Here is a 19,450-nt window from a genome sequence, read left to right as displayed (position 1 = left end):
CTATTGGAGAGAAATGCAAATTTGGTAAAGAGCTCCAGTTGATACTAAGGCTCTTGTCAGGAATAAAAGAATAAGACACATATAGGCAGCTATATAGGGTCGAGTGAAGGCATTGAGAGGTACAAGAGATTGATGACTTCCCTAATGAGGAATATCAGTAGGGCTTAAAGAGATCATGAGGTAACTCTGGCAGTTAACATAAAGAGAAATCCTAAGAGTTTCCATAAGAATACTAAATGCCAAAGAGTAACTCGTGGGAGAATAGGTCATCATAAGGTCAATGTGGTTATCTATATGTGGAGCCACCAAGGATGGGTGAGATCTTAATGTAATAATTCTTACCTGTATTTACCATGAAAAATTGCATGGAGGGGGTTCCGGTGACGTCATCATCGAGAACGTCAACTTAAGTCACTAGCTCCTCCTGAAAAATGCATATTAAGCCCCATTAACCCATCAATTATAGTATTTTTCAAAGGTATTTGAACTGATAAGAGGGGCAAGAATGGGGAAAAAGAATGGAAATAAAAGAGAGACACTGCAAAGCCTGCGGCCGAGAGTAATGCAGCGAGCAGCTCTCCTACCTGACCGTGTGCTAATGAGGCGGACGCTGGGCCTCGTTCAAGCAAAGCAGTGAATATGATCGAAATTTTGAAAGATATAAGGGAGTTCCAAAAAGATATAAAACAGCAGCTACATGATATTAAGTCAGAGCTCACCAACATCAATCAAAAAATAGCAGTGGCAGAGACTCGAAGTGAGGAGGTGGAAGATCGTGTTCAAAATGTGAAACAGATACTGATTGAGACGATAAAAATATTAAATCAACAAGAAGCTAAACTGCTTGACCTGGAGGGAAGATCACGGCGGAAAAATATCAGAATATACAACGTTCCTGAAGGAGCGGAGAGCTTGTCTATGACAGAGTTTGTCGGAAAGTTGCTGCTGGAGCTTCCCTCGACTATCGATCTGGAAATTAAGAGAGCGCATCATGCGCTCATTCCGAAGCCTACCCAAGATAGAGCAGATAAGCCACGCTCAAAAATAATTAAATTCCTTTGATACAGTACCAAGGCGGAGATTCTACGAAGGGCCTGGGGTAATAAGAGGGTGTTTTTAGATGATAAATTAATATATTTTGAACAGGATTACCCCCCGCGGTCCTGCAGAAATGTAAAGGATACTCTGAAGTAAAGCAAATACTAAAGCAGGAAAGAATTAGCTTTCAAACTCCATACCCTACTAAACTTCGAGTGTTTTATCAAGATGGGATCCAACTATATCAGACAGTGGGGGAGGCGACTATAGACATGAAGGCCAGAGGGTTGCCCGTCTGCATGATCAAACCAAGGGAAAGCCTGGCAGAGGAATTATCCTGCTCTTCTTGGGAAATAGTGCAAGAATCGAGAAGGCAAGATACTGGAGGAGGCCGAGAGAAGTATATCAGGAAGAGACTGGGAGTTTTCCAAAGACAGCCTTCATCCCCTCCAGAAGAGCCATAAGCTTTGGCTCACTTTAAAAATGTTGAGAAGCTAAACGGAAACAAAAGTAAACAGTGATATACCTATCTCGAAAAATACTTATTATAATGTGGATTTTATATTACTTAGTTGTTATTCTTTAATCCCTCATTTACTCCTTTTTCCCTACCAAAATGAGAATATATATACGTGTGCAACACACACAAAATGCTGGTGGAATGTAGCAGGCCAGGCAGCATCTATAGAGAGAAGCGCTGTCGACGTTTCGGTCCGAGACCCTTCGTCAGGACTAACTGAAAGGAAAGATAGTCAGAGATTTGAAAGTAGGAGGGGGAGGGGGAAATGCAAAATGATAGAACACCGGAGGGGGTGGGGTGAAGCTGAGAGCCAGAAAGGTGATTGGCAAAAGGGGTACAGAGCTAGAGAAGGGAAAGGATCATGGGACGGGAGGCCTAGGGAGAAAGAACGGGTGAGGGGAGCACCAGAGGGAGATGGAGAACAGGCAGAGTGCTGGGCAGAGAGAAAAAAAAGGGAGGGGGAAAAAACAGAATAGATCAGGGATGGGTAAGAAGGGGATGAGGGGCATTAACAGAAGTTAGAGAAGTCAATGTTCATGCCATCAGGTTGGAGGCTACCCAGCCGGTATATAAGGTGTTGTTTCTCCAACCTGAGACTGGATTCATCTTGACAATAGAGGAGGCCATGGATAGGTCTTCTCTTATCATTTCGCATTTTCCCCTCCCCTCCTACTTTCAAATCTCTTATTATCTTTCCTTTCAGTTAGTCCTGATGAAGGGTCTCAGCCCGAAACGTCAACAGCGCTTCTCCCTATAGATGCTGCCTGGCCTGCTGTGTTCCACCAGAATTTTGTGTGTTGCTTGAATTTCCAGCATCTGCAGATTTCCTCGTGTTTGCCATATATATGAGTGCATGTAATATATATGAATGTATATATATATACGTGTGTGGGTGTGTGTGTGTATATAGGAGGAGTACACAGGGAAATCTTTCCTGTGCAATGGTTCACTGACTTTTGTGAATACTGCAATGGGGGTCCTCAACTCACAAGTAGGAGGGGTTATCCCCCACAGCTAGACATTTCCTCTAGCTCAACGCAGGGTCATCTATCAGAGACCTCAGCCTTGGAATCACACATTCGTTTACATTTTTGTTATTATTTGCGTTTCTTGGTTCTTATTTGTTCAGGGAATAGATCGATTAAGTTTTATTCTGCGAATTTCAATGATACATTGACAGATAAATACAGATGGCCAAGGAAAAAGTAAAATACATTTCTTTTAATGTCAATCAAACGTAAGAGAATTTTATCCAAAATGAAAAAAGGATAAAGCCCATGTTGTATATTTACAGGAAACTCATTTAAGTGATAATGAGCATAGAAAACTAAAGAGAATGGGCTTCACTAATTTGTTTTTCTCCTCATATAAATCAGGACATAGGAGAGGAGTTGCTAATCTTATCTCAAGTAAGCTAAATTTTGAAAAAGTATTTGAAATGGAAGACAAAGAGGTCAGATATATTCTGGTAAGGGGGAATATAGATGGAAATTCAGTTACTCTATTGAATATATTTGCACTCCCGGGAAGTGATATTGGGTTCTTTCAGAAAATTACTGATATTATGGTAGCGGAAACAGAAGTGGGGGAGACTTAAATTTACAATTACAACCAAACTTAGACTCTTCCAATAGAAAAACCTATGAAACAAAATCCTTACATAAGAAAGTTAATAAACTTTTTGAGGATGTTGTTTTAATTGATATATGGAGGGACCTTTACCCCAACAGAAGGGATTACACTCATTATTCTGCTCCCCATTCTGTAATTACAAGAATATACTATTTCATAACATTTGGAAAACACAAAGACAAAATAAACACCTGTGGAATTGGGACAATAGATGTAAGTGACCATGCACCTATATACTTAGCTGTTGATTTTGACCTACAACTAAGAATACTATTTTGAAACTAAATTCAAGTCTACTCAATAATCCATACTTTAAGGAACAAATTAAAAAAGAAATTGGTCTCTACTTAGAATTTAATGATAATGGAGAGTTTTCACCCCCCATTTTATGGGATACTCTGAAGGCGGTCTTAAAAGGGAAAATTATAGCGATATCTTCATATAAGAAAAAAATAAGGAATAAAACATTAGAGGAATTACAAAATAGACTGAAGGAACTAGAGAAAAAATGCAAATTGAATTTGGCAAAGGAGAGATTAGGGGAAATTTAAAAAATTAGGAATGTAATTAATAGTTTGTCTATGCAAAAAATCAGGAAAAAATTAATGGTTCTGAAACAGAGACATTATGAAAGTGGATCAAAATCTTTGAAAATACTGGCCTAGTAAGTGAAAAAAAAGATAGCGGAAAATACAATTCATAGAATTAAGGACCCAAGAATGAAAATGATCAAAAATAAGCTATGTGAAATTCAAGAAGCTTTTGAAGTGTTTTACAAAACCCTATATTCCAAAGTTCCATGGGGAAGCATAACCCAAATTGACACCTTGAATTCTCTTGAGTTACCCACTTTAAGTGACGAACAAAATAGAATGATGACTGCTGACATAACTGAAGTTGAATTAAAAACTGCAATTAGTAGGCTTAAATTAAGCAAGTCACCAGGATCAGATGGGTATACAGCAGAGTGGTACTAAGAATTTAAAAATGAGTTAATTCCTGTTTTACTCCCCACACTGAACTGGGCTCTAAAAATGCACAAATGCCACCCAGTTGGAAGGAAGTGATAATCTCAGCTATACCGAAAGAAGGCAATGATAAACTGGAATGCAGGTCATTTAGACCAATATCCGTTCTTAATGTAGATTATGGATTATTTACCTCCATCATGGCCGAACGATTATAGAGGAGTTTCTACCCATACTGATACGTAATGATCAGACGGGTTTTATACGACAACGCCAAACACAAGACAATATACGAAGGACACTTCACATTATGGATCATATACAAAAAAAATCGAAACAATAGTGTTAAGTATGGATGCTGAAAAGGAATTTGATTTGGTTAATTGGAATTTTCTTTCCAGAGTTTTACATAGCTTTGGTTATTTATCAATGGATATTTATCAAATAGTCTTACCCTAGAAAGGGGCACGAGACAGGGTTGTGCATGGTCACTGCTACTCTTCATGTTATATCTGGAACGATTAGCTCAATGCATCAGACAAAATGAAGATATCAGGGGAATTACTATTAAAGGGACAGAGCATAAATTGGCTTGTTACGCGGATGACATTTTGATCTATCTAAGGCAACCAACATACTCTTTACCTAAATTTACCTACCTTTGAACAATATGGGCAATTATCAGGATACAAGATCAACATAGATAAAACCCAATTACTTTCATATTACTACAGGCCACTAAGAGAAATTGAAGGTAAATATCCCTGGGCATGGCACACAGAGTCTTTCAAATATTTGGGCATCATTATGCCAAAAGATTTGGCAAAATTATCAGAATCCAATTATCAGCCTTCATATAAAAAAATTAAGGAAGATATGACAAGATGGAACCTGATTCCTTTTTTCAGTCTCAGTTCAAGGATTGAGTCTATTAAAATAAATATACTGCCCAGACTGTTATATTTCTTTCAGACCCGACCAATAGAAATTAATCAAAATCAATTCATTGAATGGAACATGATGTTATCAAGGTATATTTGGCAGGATAAAAGGCCTAGAGTTTGTCTCAAAACTTTGCAATTAGCAAAGTAAAAGGGGGGATGGGGCCTACCTTCTCTTAGAGATTATTATTTTGCAGCACAGTTGAGAGCTGTGATATGTTGGTGCAACCCATCATATGACGCTCAATGGAAAAACTTTGAGGAGCGGGTACTTCCCATCCCCATACAAGCAATTTTGGCTGATAACAACCTGCAAAGGTACATAAATACTATTGATAACCCATGGGTGAAATTGACTCTTAAAATATGGAAGAATACTATAAAAGAATATAATCTCGAGGGAGATATTGCAATTCTTAAATGGTGTGCATATGACTCGGATTTTAAACCAAGTAAATTGGATGCTAGGTTTAAGAACTGGACAGCTAAAGGAATAACAGTTCTTTGCAACATAATGAAAGAAGGAACACTGGTCAGTTTTGAAATGCTTAAGGAGAAACACTTATAAGAAAAACAAGAGTTTTATCGGTATTTACTGACATGACAATATGTTAATAAGATGCTTAAAAATGTAACCAAGGCAAGTACATGCTTGATAGAGCTATTTAGAAAAGCTTATAAATCAGATAATGGTAGTAGAATCATTTCAAGCATGTATAAGGGGTTGTCAAATCTTAAAACACATTTGACTTCATACATTAAAACAAAATGGGAGAAGGAAGGAGGGATAATTATATCTGAGGAAGAGTGGACAATAATATGGAGGTATCAATGGAAGTGCACCAGTTCCCCGAAATGGAAGAAGTTTGGATGGAAAAACTTGATAAGATATTTTCCCATTATGATAGTGATGCACCATCAATAACTTTCTCTGAGACGTGAAGTCGAGATATCGGCTTTTATTGACTGGAAGAAAGAACAAGCAGGAGTTGACCACCATACTACATCCTGGAGAATGAGAGCCGGGCTCAGGCCTCAATCGCCTTTATACCGGGGTCTGTGGGAGGAGCCACAGGAGCAGTCAGCAGGGAGCATGTCCAGACAGGTATATGTAGTTCACCACAGATAGTAACCTTCCTGTTTGCTGGAGACATTGTGGAAATCAAAATACAAATCATTATCATATTTTCTTTGGGACTGCCCTGTTATCAAAGACTATTAGAGGGGGATTCACAATGCCCTGCAAGACATCTTTAAATGTGAAATACTCTTAGAGAGTAAAACCATAGATTTTGGATATATACCTCAAGAATGTTTGAAAAGAGATAAATATTTAATGAATATACAGTTGGTGGCTGGTAAAAAGACTCTTCCTGGGAAATGGTTATCACAGGAGAGCCCAACTTTAAATGTATGGATGAAAATGACAATGGACATTTACAAAATGGAGAAGATAACAACATCTGTTAATCATAAGCTAGAACAATTTGATTCATACTGGGAAAATGTTATTACTACATAATGCCTCATAGGCCTGCTTTTATGCTCACAAATCAATGAATATGTTGTAAAAACAAGATCACTCCCTACTTGTACATAGTTTTTTCCTTTTCATTGTTTTTTTCTTTCCACTCTTTTCTATAATTGTATACCTCAGATAAATACTATGTGGAGAATTGTGACATATATGATTATATAATATATATGTACAATGTCTGAAATACAAGTTATGGAAATGTTTGTTTGATGATGAACTTCAACAAAAAAATAAATTACAAACAAGAAGTAAAATTGCATGGAAGCCAAGGAATTAAGGGATATGGATAAGGATGCCTTGGAACATATCCACCTTACAGAAAGCAGATGCTGGCAATCGTAAATTGGAGAATGGGGAACAAAAGCTTAACAACTAACATTTTCCATTACGGCTTTCCAATTGGCAAGTATGTGGGCCGGCAGTCGGTCAATCGGGAGGGCACGAACAGCCGCCGGGATGCTGCAGCGAATTCTCGGGCCCAGACACGGGCAGCTGCTGAAGATCTGGATTCCAACTATCAGTACATGGGAAGCTGTGGCTGGTGTACTGCTGGTCTACGCTACAGATTGGAAAGTTGCAGTTAGCTGTATCCCATGTATAAATGGAAAATTCAAGAGTGATTGAAGATTATTGATGGATTTAAGGGAATAATCTGACCAAGTCCGATCGTGTGCAGTTTTGTTCACCAAGTTACAAGAAGGATATTAATAAGATTGAAAGAGTGCAGAGAAGGTTTACAAGGATGTTGCCAGCTCTTGAGAAACTGAGTTACAGAGACAGGTTGAATAGGTTAGGACGCTATTCCCTGGAACGTAGAAGAATGAGGGGAGACTTGATAGAGCTATATAAAATTATGATGAGTATAGACAGAGTGAATGCAAGCAGGCTTTATCCACTGAGGCTAGGGGAGAAAAAAACCAGAGGACATGGATTAAGGGTGAAGGGGGAAAAGTTTAAAGCGAACATTGGTGGGGGGGAACTTCTTCACACAGAGAGTGGTGAGAGTGTGGAATGATGAAGTGGTAAATGCAGGCTCACTTTTAACATTTAAGAACAACTTGGACAGGCACATGGATGAGAGGTGTTTGAAGGGAGATGGACCAGGTGCAGGACAGTGGGACTAGGCAGAAAAATGGTTCGGCACAGCCAAGGAGGGCCAAAAGGCCTGTTTCTGTGCTGTAATGTTCTACTGGAGTTAGTGTCACTGGATGATAAGAAAATAAAACCTAGGATCCAAATTAGAACATTCAAGATATCGCTTCTGTTACATCACAGTTCATTTATTTTCTCTCTCAGCACCATTCTCCTACCCTCTCCCCGTAACCTTTGACACCCTCACTAATCAAGAACCTACCTATCACTACTTTAAATATACCCAATGAATTGGCCTCCACAGCTGCCTGTGGCAATGAATTTCCCATCCCCCCTCTGGCTAAAGAAACTCGGCCTCACCTCAGTTTTAAAGGGATGTCTTTTATACCCTGAGGTTGTGCACTCTGATGCTGGACTCTCACACTATTAGAAATATCCTCTCCATATCCTTTCTATCCAGGCTTTTCAATATTCAGAAGCTTTCAATGGGATACCTCCTCCTTCTTCCAAAGGTCAACGATTACAGGCCCAGAGCCATCAAATGCTCTTCATACAACTCTTTCAATCTGGGGATCATTCTTGTAAACTTCATCTGGATTATCTCCAATGTCAACACACCCTTTCCCAGATATAGGGGCAAATCTGCTCACAGTACTCCAATTGCAGTCAGACCAATGCCGGATAAAACCTCGGAATTACATCCTAGCTTTTATATTCTAGTCCTCTGGAAATTAACACAAATATTCCTTTTACATTCTTTACTACCAACTCAACCTGCAAGTTAACCCTTGCAGGATCCTGTGCAAGGCTCCTGAGTCCATTTGTTCCCTGTTTAGAAAATAGTCTACACCTTTATTCCTTCTACCAATGTGCATGAGCATACATTTCTCTGCACTGTATTCTAACTGCCAGTTCTTTTCCTATTATCCTCATCTGTCCAAGTTCTTCTGCAGACTCCGTGCTTCCTTAACACCACCTGCCCTTCCATCTATCTTTGTTTCACCTACAAACTTGGCCACAAAATGAATAATACCATCATCCAGATTATTAACATGCAATAGGAAGACGTATGTATGGAATATCAACTCCTAGCAAGCACCACTAGTCACTGGCAGCCAACCAGAAAAGGCCCACTTTATTCCCACTCTTTACCTCCTGCCAGTCAGCCAACTTTCTGTCCGTGCTGGAGTCTTTCCTGTAATACCATGGGCCTTTTTTCTTGTTCAGCAGCCTCATGTGTAGCACCTTGTCAAAGGCTTCTGAAAATCGAAGTAAATTACGTCTACTGACTCTCCCTGGTCAGACATGCTCTTTCTTCAAAGAAAGGGTCTTCCCTTCCTCCACCATCAACACTGCCCTCAACCGCATCTCTTCCATTTCGTGCAAGCCTACCCTCACCCCATCCTCCCGCCACCCCACCAGGGATAGAGTTCCTCTTGTCCTCACCTACTACCCCACTAGCCTCCGTGTCCAGCACATTATTCTCTATAACTTCCACGATCTCCACAGGATCCCACCACCAAGCATATCTTTCCCTTTCTCCCACTTTCTGCTTTCCTCAGGGATTGCTCCCTGCATGACTCCCCTGTCAATAGACTGTAGGTGCAGGAGTAGGCCATTCGGCCCTTCTAACCAGCACCACCATTCACTGTGATCATGGCTGATCATGCACAATCAGTACCCCGTTCCTGCCCTCTCCCTATATCCCTTGACCCCGCTATCTATAAGAGCTCTATCTAACTCTCTCTTGAATGCATTCAGAGACTTGGCCTCCACTGCCTTCTGGGGCAGAGCATTCCACATATCCACCACTGTCTGGGTGGAAGTGTTTTTCCGCATCGCTGTTCTAAATGGCCTACCCATTATTCTTAAACTGTGGCCTCTAGTTCTGGACTAACCTATCAGCGGGAACGTGCTTCCTTCCTCCAGCGTGTTCAATCCCTTAATAATCTTATATGTTTCAATCAGATCCCGTCTCATCCTTCTAAATTCCAGTGTATACAAGCCTAGTCGCTCCAAGCTTTCAACATACGACAGTCCCGCCATTCCGGGATTTAACTTTGTGAACCTACGCTGCACCCCCTCAATAGCAAGAATGTCCTTCCTCAAATTTGGAGACCAAATTTGCACTCAGTACTCCAGGTGGGGTCTCACCAGGGCCCTGTACAGCTGCAAAAGGACCTCTTTACTCCTATACTCAATTCCTCTTGTTATAAATGCCAGCATGCCATTAGCTTTCTTCACTGCCAGCTGTACCTGCATGCTTGCTTTCATTGACTGATGTACAAGAACATCTAGATCTCGTTGTACTCGTTGTACACCTAGATCTCGTGTTCATTTGACCTCCCTCCTGGCACTTATCCTTGCAAGCAGAACAAGTGCTACACCCACCCCTACACATCCTCCCTGACTACAATTCAATATCCTAAACTGTCCTTCCAGGTGAGGTGACATTTCATCTGTGAGTTTATGGGGGTCATCTACTGTATCCGGTGCTCCCAGTTTGCCCTCCTGTATATCAATGAGACCCAAAGTAGATTGGGAGACCACTTCACTAAGCACCTACACTCCATCCACCAGAAAAAACAGGATCTCCCAGTGGCCACCCATTTTAATTCCACTTCCTATTCCCATTCCGACATGACAGTCCATGGTCTCCTCTACTGCCGTGATGAGGCCACACTGAGGTTGGAAGAGCAACACCTTATATTTTGTCTGTGTAGCCTCCACCCTGATGGCATGAACTCGGTAAAGCACCCCCCCCCCCCCCAACCATTCCCCATTCCAATTTCCCTCTCACCTTATCTCCTTACCTACCCATTACTTTGTTCTGGTGTTCCTCTCCCTTTTCTCTCTTCCATGACTTTCTATCTTCTCCTATCAGATTCCCCTGTCTCCAGCCCTGTATCTCTTTCACCAATCAACTTCCCAGCTCTTTATTTCATCCCTACCCATCTCCCTACCTTCTTATTTTGACTCCCCATCATTTTGTCTCCAGTCCTGATAAAGCGACTCAGCCCGAAACTTCGACTGAACGCTTTTCCATTGATGCTCCCTGGACTGCTGAGTTCCTCCAGCATTTAGTGTGTGTTGGTTCTAACATCTGCAGAATTTCTCTCCTTTCTCCCTGGTCTATCCTGCTTTTTGACGAAGTACTATATGGCAGGCTGATTTGGAAGGCTATGACACATGTATTCAGGATGATACAGCCAGATGTCACCACAATTGTATGCCGTATCTTGGTTAATGATGAGTCTGAGTACAGAGGGGAAATTATGAACCTGGTGGCATGGTGAAAAGACGATAACCTATCCCTCAACATCAGCAAGATGAAGGAATTGATTGTTGACTTCGGAAGGAGTAGTGGACCACACAACCCCATCTACATCGGTGGTGCGCAGGTGGAACAGGTCAAAAGCTTTAAGTTCCTCGGGGTGAATATCACAAATGACCTGACTTGGTCTTACCAAGCAGAGTCCACTGCCAAGAAGGCCCACAAGTGTCTTTACTTCCTGAGAAAGCTTAAGGAATTTGGCCTGTCCCATAAAACTCTCGCCAATTTTTATAGGTGCACGAGAGAAAGCATTCTTCCAGGGTGCATCACAACCTGGTATGGAAGTTGTCCTGTCCAAGAGGGGCAGAAGCTGCTGAAGATCGTGAACATAGCCGAGCACATCACACAAACCAATCGTCCGTCCTTGGACCCACTTTACACCTCACGCTGTCGGAGCAGTGCTGCCAGGATAATCAAGGACATGACCCACCCAGCCAACACACTTTTTGTCCCTCTTCCCTCTGGGAGAAGGTTCAGGAGCTTGAAGATTCGTACTGCCAGATCTGGGAACAGCTTCTTTCCAATTGGGATGAGACTGCTGAATGGATCCTGTCCCGGATCTGGGCCGTACCTTCCAAATATCTGGACCTGACTTGCACTACATTACTTTCCCTTTTCTATTTTCTAATTATGATTTATAATTTAAATTTTTATTATACTTACTTCGATTTGTACTTCAGGGAGTGCAAAGCACAGAATCAAATATCGCTGTGATGATTGTACACTCCAGTATCAATTCTTTTGGTGACAATGAAATAAGTAAATAAATAGAAACAAAACTGGCTTCATGGAAGAAGCAGAATGTTATTTTTCAAAACAGAGGCCATGACTAGCAGTGTACTGCAGGGATCTTTGCTGCATCTACTTGTGCTTGTAATCTATATTAATGATCTGAATGACAATATTGTTAACATTGTTGATAAGTTTGCAGACAATCTTAATATTGGTGGTGTATGAGCAGTGAAGAGGTTTGAAAATAAATATGGACCAACTTGGGAAGTGAGCCAGAGAATGGCAACTGGAATTTAACTCTGACAAGGCAAAGGTGTTGAACGTTGTTATGTTAAACTAGGGCAGGACTTACATTGACCATTGTACACCTCTGGAAAGTGTTGTATAATGGGAAACGGGTACATAGTTCTCTGGAAATAGAAACACGGATAGACAGATTGATGAAGAAGACATATGGCACTCTTACTTTCATTAGTAAGGCCATTGATGACAAGATTTGGGACATCATGTTACAGTCATGCAAATTGCTGGATGGACCACACTTGGAATACTGTGTGCACTTCCGGTTACTAGGATATTCCAAGGATGTAATTAAGCTGTAAAGCATGCAGTAAAGACTCTTGTGGATGTTACTGGGACTGGAGGGTGTGACTTATAATGAGAGACTGGATAGGCTGGGACACTTCTCAGGAACATAGGAGGGTGAAGGGTGATCTTATAGAGGTTTATAAAATACATGAGGGGCATAGATAAGATGTGAGGTCAGTCTTGTTCTCAGGGACTGGGACCTAAAACTAGAAAACAGGTTTATGGTGAGAAGAGAAAGATTAAAAATAGATCCGAGGGATATACAGCTCTCGTTACATGCACAGGCAGCTCAGCTCTTTGAGTGATTGCAGAAAGTTTGATGTTAATAACTCATCGGGGTGATTGATAAGTTTGTGACCTAAGGTAGAAGGAGATAAGTTATTAAGTTCAAACTTTCTGGATAATCACTCAAAGAGTTGAACTGCACGTGCATGTAACAAGAGCTGTATTACTCATGTCCTCCTACATTAGGCCACGAACTTATCAACCACCCATGCTGTGGACACTTTCTGGAGGTCCAAGATCCGTATGCTCCATGACTGCTGAACTAAGTGTGCAAATGTCGGAGGGGACTACGTTGAAAAGTAAATGTGCCCTTTTCTAAAATTGACTCCTTCTACCTTAGGCCACAAACTTATCAATCACCCCTCGTATATCAAAACTGTTGTGTAAGGCGATTGACATGGATGAGCAAAAGAAAGCCGCCACTCTTCCCAGCTTAATGGATATTAAAATGTACAGTCTCTTGTGCAACATAGTAACTCCTGAAAAGCCAGCAAGCAAGATGTTCGACAAAATTGTTACAATTCTAAAAAATCACTTGAGCCCTAAACTGCTGGTACAAGCTGTGAAGTTTAGATTTTACAGAAGGAACCAGACAAAGGGGGTAAGCATTTCTGAAATCATTGCAGAACTGTGCAAGCTTTCTCAATACTGTGACTTTGCAGATGGGCTTCCTGATTCAATAAAGGACAGGCTGGTGTGTGGTCTGCATAGTCAAAGCACTCAAATGAGGCTACTGTCAGAAAGAGACCTGATCTTAGAATGGGCATTGACCATTGCAATATTGGTAGAGACTGCAGCAAAGGAAGCAGCAGAATTCAAGAAAAAGATGTTAGAATGTGAAATGCACAAGATGTCCCTGAATGGTGCAAAAACAAAATATTTTATTGATGTGGCAGATCCTCTCATGATGCAAGTGACTGTTGGATCAAAGAAAAAGTTTACACACAGATAAGACCCTATAGCATGTGAAAGGCAAACAAGCATAACAGTGAAAAGTTTCAAACACAAAACTAAGCAAATACATAAAGTACCCAAATGTGAAACAGAATCAGACAACACAGAGTCTGACAAAGGTGAACTGCTATGCCGAGAACTGCAGAGTATAGCTGAAGCAGATCACACAATCATCTGGATCACTATAGATGTGTCTGGTGCAAAACTGCAAATGGAGCTGGATACAGAGTCAGCCTCGTATCTAATTCCAGAGGCCGACTACAGCAGACTGTTTTCTAAGATACTACCAGAGAAAACAGTGATGCTAAAGACCTACACAGGTGAAAAAGTGTCTCCCAAAGGCCAACTGAAAGTGAATGTGATGCATGGAAGCCAAACACTACAGTTAGAGCTTTGTGTTGAGAAGTGGAGAGCCAGCACTTCTGGACGTGAATGGTTGAGAAAAATCTATCCAGACTGCCACACAATCAAAGCTCTCGATGAGTCATCGGCCGGCAATGGCAGCCCAAATGGTAGGACTAAACAGAGACTGTCCCAGCTGGCTAATGTTCATGAGAAGGTGTTAGAGAATCTGCATGAAGGACACCTGGGTATAGCCAATATGAAGTCTCAGCCGGAGTTACTTGTGGTGGTTGCGAATTGATAGACAGTGAAGGCTAGACCAAAAGCTGTTCAGGATGCCAAAATGTTCAAACTGCAGCCCCAAAGGCACCATTATACCCATGAGAGTGGTTGTTGTCACCGAGGCAACGAGTACATACAGTATTAACTTTGCTGTGCCATACATGGACTCCATGTTTCTGATTGCTGTGGATTCTCATTCAAAGTGGCCAGAAATTATACCAATGAAGTCACCCACATCAGGAAAGACTATTTCTACCCTGAGGACAATCTTCAGCAGAATTGGCTTACCTGAACAAATTGTGAGTGACAACAGACCACAATACACATTGGAAGGTTATTCATGAAGAAAAACAGCATGAGACATTTCAAACCAGCAATGAATGGTTTAGCTGAAAGGGTCATCCAAACCATCAAGAAGTCCATTAAAGCGATGGAAAAGGAGAACATTTCTCTACAGCACAAGGTGGACAACTTCCTTTTTGCGTATTGGAACTCTTTAACAGGTGCACGAATAAGCAAGGCTTTGAGTAGTGGTTCCCAGTTTTTCTGAGTTGCTGCCCACTTTCCCACCAGACCACATTCCCAATGACCCCCTCTCGTTTTCCAGCCATTACAACAAAACTATAAAGACTTTTGAGTTACAGTACACCGTGGAAGAAAATAAGAAATGCAAATTCAAAAATTAATCCAATCTAAATCTACAAATACAATTATTTCATTAATCACAGTAAAATCAATTTTCATTAACAATTTTACAGCATACATTAGTAGTCTAACTATTCAGTACTTCATTGCTTATTCGCCTCTCAATGGGATGGATGGGCTTGTTGCAGTGACATCAGCTTCTTAACATCAGGCTGAACATTAGTCAGAAAAAGTCTCAGGCTCGTTGGTTGATGTATTTCAATGTTGTGAATGTCTTTCCCACAGGGGAATTCTTACATGACATTCTTACATGACAAAACATCTCCCCAATTTTAGTTTATATATCTGAGTGAGTACAGGACAAAAGGAACACTAGCATTCATGATGACAACAAATAATGCCAATAAAGATACTAACAAAATATCATATTACATTTTGTGGAGTCTATGAAAATACTGGCATATTTAAAATAATATCAGTACAAAAGCTTATAAAAGAAACATGATGAAACATATCTGATTTCATACCATTTGTTGGCATATATAATGATGTATAGGTACATAGTACTCAAAGTAAGACAACACCATGGTGTAAAGTCAGACAACATTGCTGCAAAGAGAATTGGAATGAGATTTAGCACGCAAACCCTTGAGTTGTTTAAGCTGCCTGCGGGAAACAATTAGGAAAATACACTGGATGATCATTAGAACGAGAAGCAGAACAATAACAACATGTGAAATAATACGAATCCAAGGATGTACATTAACGTTCCGACCTCAGTTCCAAACCTTACTCCAAAACGGTGGATCCTGCAAAATATCATTAGCTAAATCTGCATGATCTTTAATAGTCTTGGTCAATTCATCCCACTGTTTAATAATGTCTTCATTATGGTTAATTACTCGATCCCACAGTGGAGTAAAATGAGGGATGGGTGGAAGTGCTGTAGGTATCTAAGTAAGCCCTCAACAGTATCATTGATATATATATCCATGTGAATAGGTGGCTTTACAACAGGTTTGGGTAACACTTGTCCAGCTAAAAATAAGTCCCTCAAAACATTGGAAAGTGCTACGTTATGGTTATACAAACTGCATGTTAAAGATCCCTTCTTGTAATGTGTGCTTGAAGTAGCAAATTAGGAAGTATCATTCACCAAAGCAAACTTTATGAATGTCTTGTTATTGAGAGGTAAAATAGATAGAGAACAATTATCATAAGAAACAAACCAACAATCTGTTAACCCATTCTTAAGCAAATCCTCTGGACAGACGCAATATTCCCCCTTTTGATGACAGGAAGACAAATTTACACCCTTTGCAGATCCTTGCCACTTAATAGCATAAGTGGGTGGATTGGTTAGTGAAATCCAAACTCCGTCTTGATACTTCCCAACATTATGAACCTTGTACAGTGGGTATGTTTGGTTATCACTATGGTAAGGAATGTGAAGAATTGCTCCAACATAGAGTGGTCCAGATCCATTCCTACAATTTCCAAGGAGATGATTTGTAAACGTGAATTCTCTAATGTGACACGCTGGTGTGTTAGTACCAACCCATTCTTTAACTGTTCATCTGAAATCCAATCGGGAACCCTATGGTTCTCTAATTGAACCATATTAAGCCCAATTACAGAAAGTAACCACGAGGTACAAGTTGTACAAACAGCATCCTTAGTGTATTGAGTAGTTCCATTGTTAACTCTGTCAATAATTCGGTTTGTCATATCTCCTAATGGCTGTAAAATATGGAGCATTTCCGAAACTACATTTGCTTGTTGCTTACCTAATGTGCTCACCCCTCCCATATCCTGAAAATCCCGATTTACTATTTCTTTCATCTTTTGCCTTAGAGAATTTACCTGAGAGCTTACCTCTACAATATCCAGTGTATTTACTGTGGAAACTCCAGCAGTGTATCCCAATCCCATAAATTCAATAAGCCCCCATCTTCGCCTCTCTCCTGTTTTAAATTCTGAGTGGGTAAACTGTTCAATTAATAAATGTTGGAAAAGCTCCTGGAGATTTATTCCACACCAACTAGGAATCTGAAGCGACGTTAAGTTGAACAATACTTGCACGTGTCTATACCCTGGCACTAGAATAATTCGCTCTTCTGTTTCTTCTAATACAAGACCTACTCCCTTTGTGTCTGTCTGAATCTCATCACACAACAAAGGACTAGTAACAGTTGTCACTGCAATGGTTGTGGTGTCAATGGTCGCCGACTCTACCGAAGGGTAAGGTGTATATGGAAAATCTTGGGGCTCCAGAGCAACTGGGATTGAGTTGCCTGGAGCACATGCTAATCGATGATCTTTCCTCTGATTTCTGATTGCCAACTGTACCATCACATTCACAATGAAGTTGTACTCGAGTTATAAAGCCATTTTTGCCTGAAGCAGGACCCAAAAAAAATGACCTACCACCGTTATCTTAGAATTGCCATCTTTTCCCCATATCACTGTAACTTGACCCCGATTATCAACAGACCTTGATCTCATTTCTTTTGCAAATGTTTGTCTCCGTTCTTCATATATTCGTACCACTATTTCACCTTCCTCATCCACACAGTCTATTATTACCATGGTATCGGAAGGAATCCAAATAGACTTCTCAGTGAATGTTGTGAATACTTCCTCTGTTGCCATCCTAATCTTCATACCTTGCATCTGTCCAGATGAATATATAATTGGCCAATAATACACTTTATTGTATAACATATAACCTTCAGCAGAGCCTTTGACCACTAAGAAGCCACTCAGCAGTAGTATTCCAACACCAATCATTTCCGAATACCTGGAAGAGAAACATCAAGAGCAGTTTCTGTGCTTATCTAGTAATTCTTCCATCTCCTGCTTTATTTCCAGAAGATCTGGTGATGAGTGCAGTCTCCCATTTGTTTCCCTCTTCCCGTGGCTCTTTGCAATGTTTGCTTGCCTTAACCTTCCCTTCCTGATGTTGAGTTTAAAGGGAACTATCTTTAAAATTCTGGTGCAAACTGGAAGTGGGTGCCCAGCTCACTGAACAGGCAATAGCTCTTTCATTCAGATCAATGTCAATTGCCAGAAAAATAAATCAGAGAGCATCTTCATCTCCAGAGCATCTCATTGATAATATGCCTTATGGATGTCAACTTCTACAGGACATTGATTTTTTAAGGGGTTCACGTTGGTTAACATGATACCAACCCAACTGGTTAGGAGCAGTCTGGATTCGATAGATTAATCAGCTGGCTCTGTCAATGATAACTCAGAGATGGTTAAGGACCTGGTTGATAAATTGAGATTATTATCTCCTATCCTAATTTCAGCTCCCTAGGTCTCTGTTCACACACCAACATAAGACTTGCTCTGCTGCTTCTTCTGTCCCATATTACCCACTGTGACATAAAGGGGCTCCTTAACAGTGTCAATTAATTGCCGTACACATCTGTCCTTTACCAGACCATCACACTTAGGTTTGATAAATCTAATCCAACCAGAAATTCTCATCCTCTCATTTCTCTCCTGGTAAATCCAGTAGAAGGAGCTTCAGTGGTATGGATCATCATAAGAACTCAGCGTAAGACAGTGATCTTCCTGAACCTTGGCTAAAATTGTTCTGTTCATCTGTTCAACGATCCCACTGGGTTGGGTTCGATGAAGGGATATGGAACCTCTGATGCACTCCAGACAGTTTCATCAGATTTTACATCCCCTGTGTGGCAAAGTGAGGATGTGACTCTCGATTCCTGGCAATATCCAGTGGGTAAAAGCTCTCAAACAAAATGCTGACTGTATCTTTAGCAGTGCTATTTCCAGTTGGGAAATCCTCCAACAACTTGGTGAAAGTGGACACTATCGATAGGATATTTTTCATTCCTCCACTAGATGGAGGTAAAGGCTCCACAAAATCAATCTGCAAGCTAACCCATGGCTCTACATTGGGTCTAAAAACTTTTTTTTAAACTGAGTTATCTGGGTTATACTGGGGGAAAAAGTCAAACAGTTCTTACACCTCATTGCTTTTTTGGCCACCTGCACAGATGCTTCTGCTGTACCATAGCTCTATCTGGTCCTTGATGCCTAAAAGTATCCGTACACCTTCTGGCACCACAAACTTACTATTATTACAATCCCATTCCATTCCTGTATATTTACCATATTCTTCAAAATTCTCTCCTCTTTGCACCTGTGCTAACTCCTGATCCCGTTGCTGTACCTTGACTAACTCTATAGATATGCTCTTTACTGTGCCATCACTCTCCCTGTATCTGGATTGTATTTCACCCCGCATCCCATTCCTAGTTTGGCTAACTCGTCCACCTTCTGGTTCTCTTCCAGAGATGTTTCTGAGTGAGCCTTCACCATGTTTCCTCTTGCGTTGTTAAATATTATACTTTAACAAAGGTGCCAATGGTAAAAGTTTACCATTTGCTAAAACAGAACTTCCAGCTTCCTAGAAAGGTAAACATTCAGTCAAGCTATTACAACCATGCATGCTTTCTGACTGTATACTCGCTCCTGAAGGATTGATAACAACAAAACTTATAGCAACATGTTGTGCCACTTATGCAC

The 19,450-nt window shown here is 40.6% G+C and overlaps 1 protein-coding gene across 1 annotated transcript; it reads left to right on the top strand.

Moving 5' to 3' along the window:
- Nucleotides 1-7,092: 7,092 nt before the first annotated feature.
- On the top strand, nt 7,093-7,260 carry LOC132400335 (cytochrome b-c1 complex subunit 10-like). Its single transcript, XM_059981292.1, has one exon. It carries the CDS (start codon nt 7,093-7,095, stop codon nt 7,258-7,260), a length of 168 nt encoding a protein of 55 aa, XP_059837275.1.
- Nucleotides 7,261-19,450: the final 12,190 nt, after the last annotated feature.

This window comes from Hypanus sabinus, chromosome 10 (assembly GCF_030144855.1).
Source record: "Hypanus sabinus isolate sHypSab1 chromosome 10, sHypSab1.hap1, whole genome shotgun sequence".
Classification (NCBI taxonomy): domain Eukaryota; kingdom Metazoa; phylum Chordata; class Chondrichthyes; order Myliobatiformes; family Dasyatidae; genus Hypanus; species Hypanus sabinus.
The sequence above is the reverse complement of the archived record's forward strand: the minus strand, read 5'-3'. Positions and strand labels throughout refer to the sequence as shown.

Bases quoted from the DNA above. Each gene is read 5' to 3' on its own strand.
- LOC132400335 (XM_059981292.1), top strand. From the start codon at position 7,093: ATGCTGCAGCGAATTCTCGGGCCCAGACACGGGCAGCTGCTGAAGATC.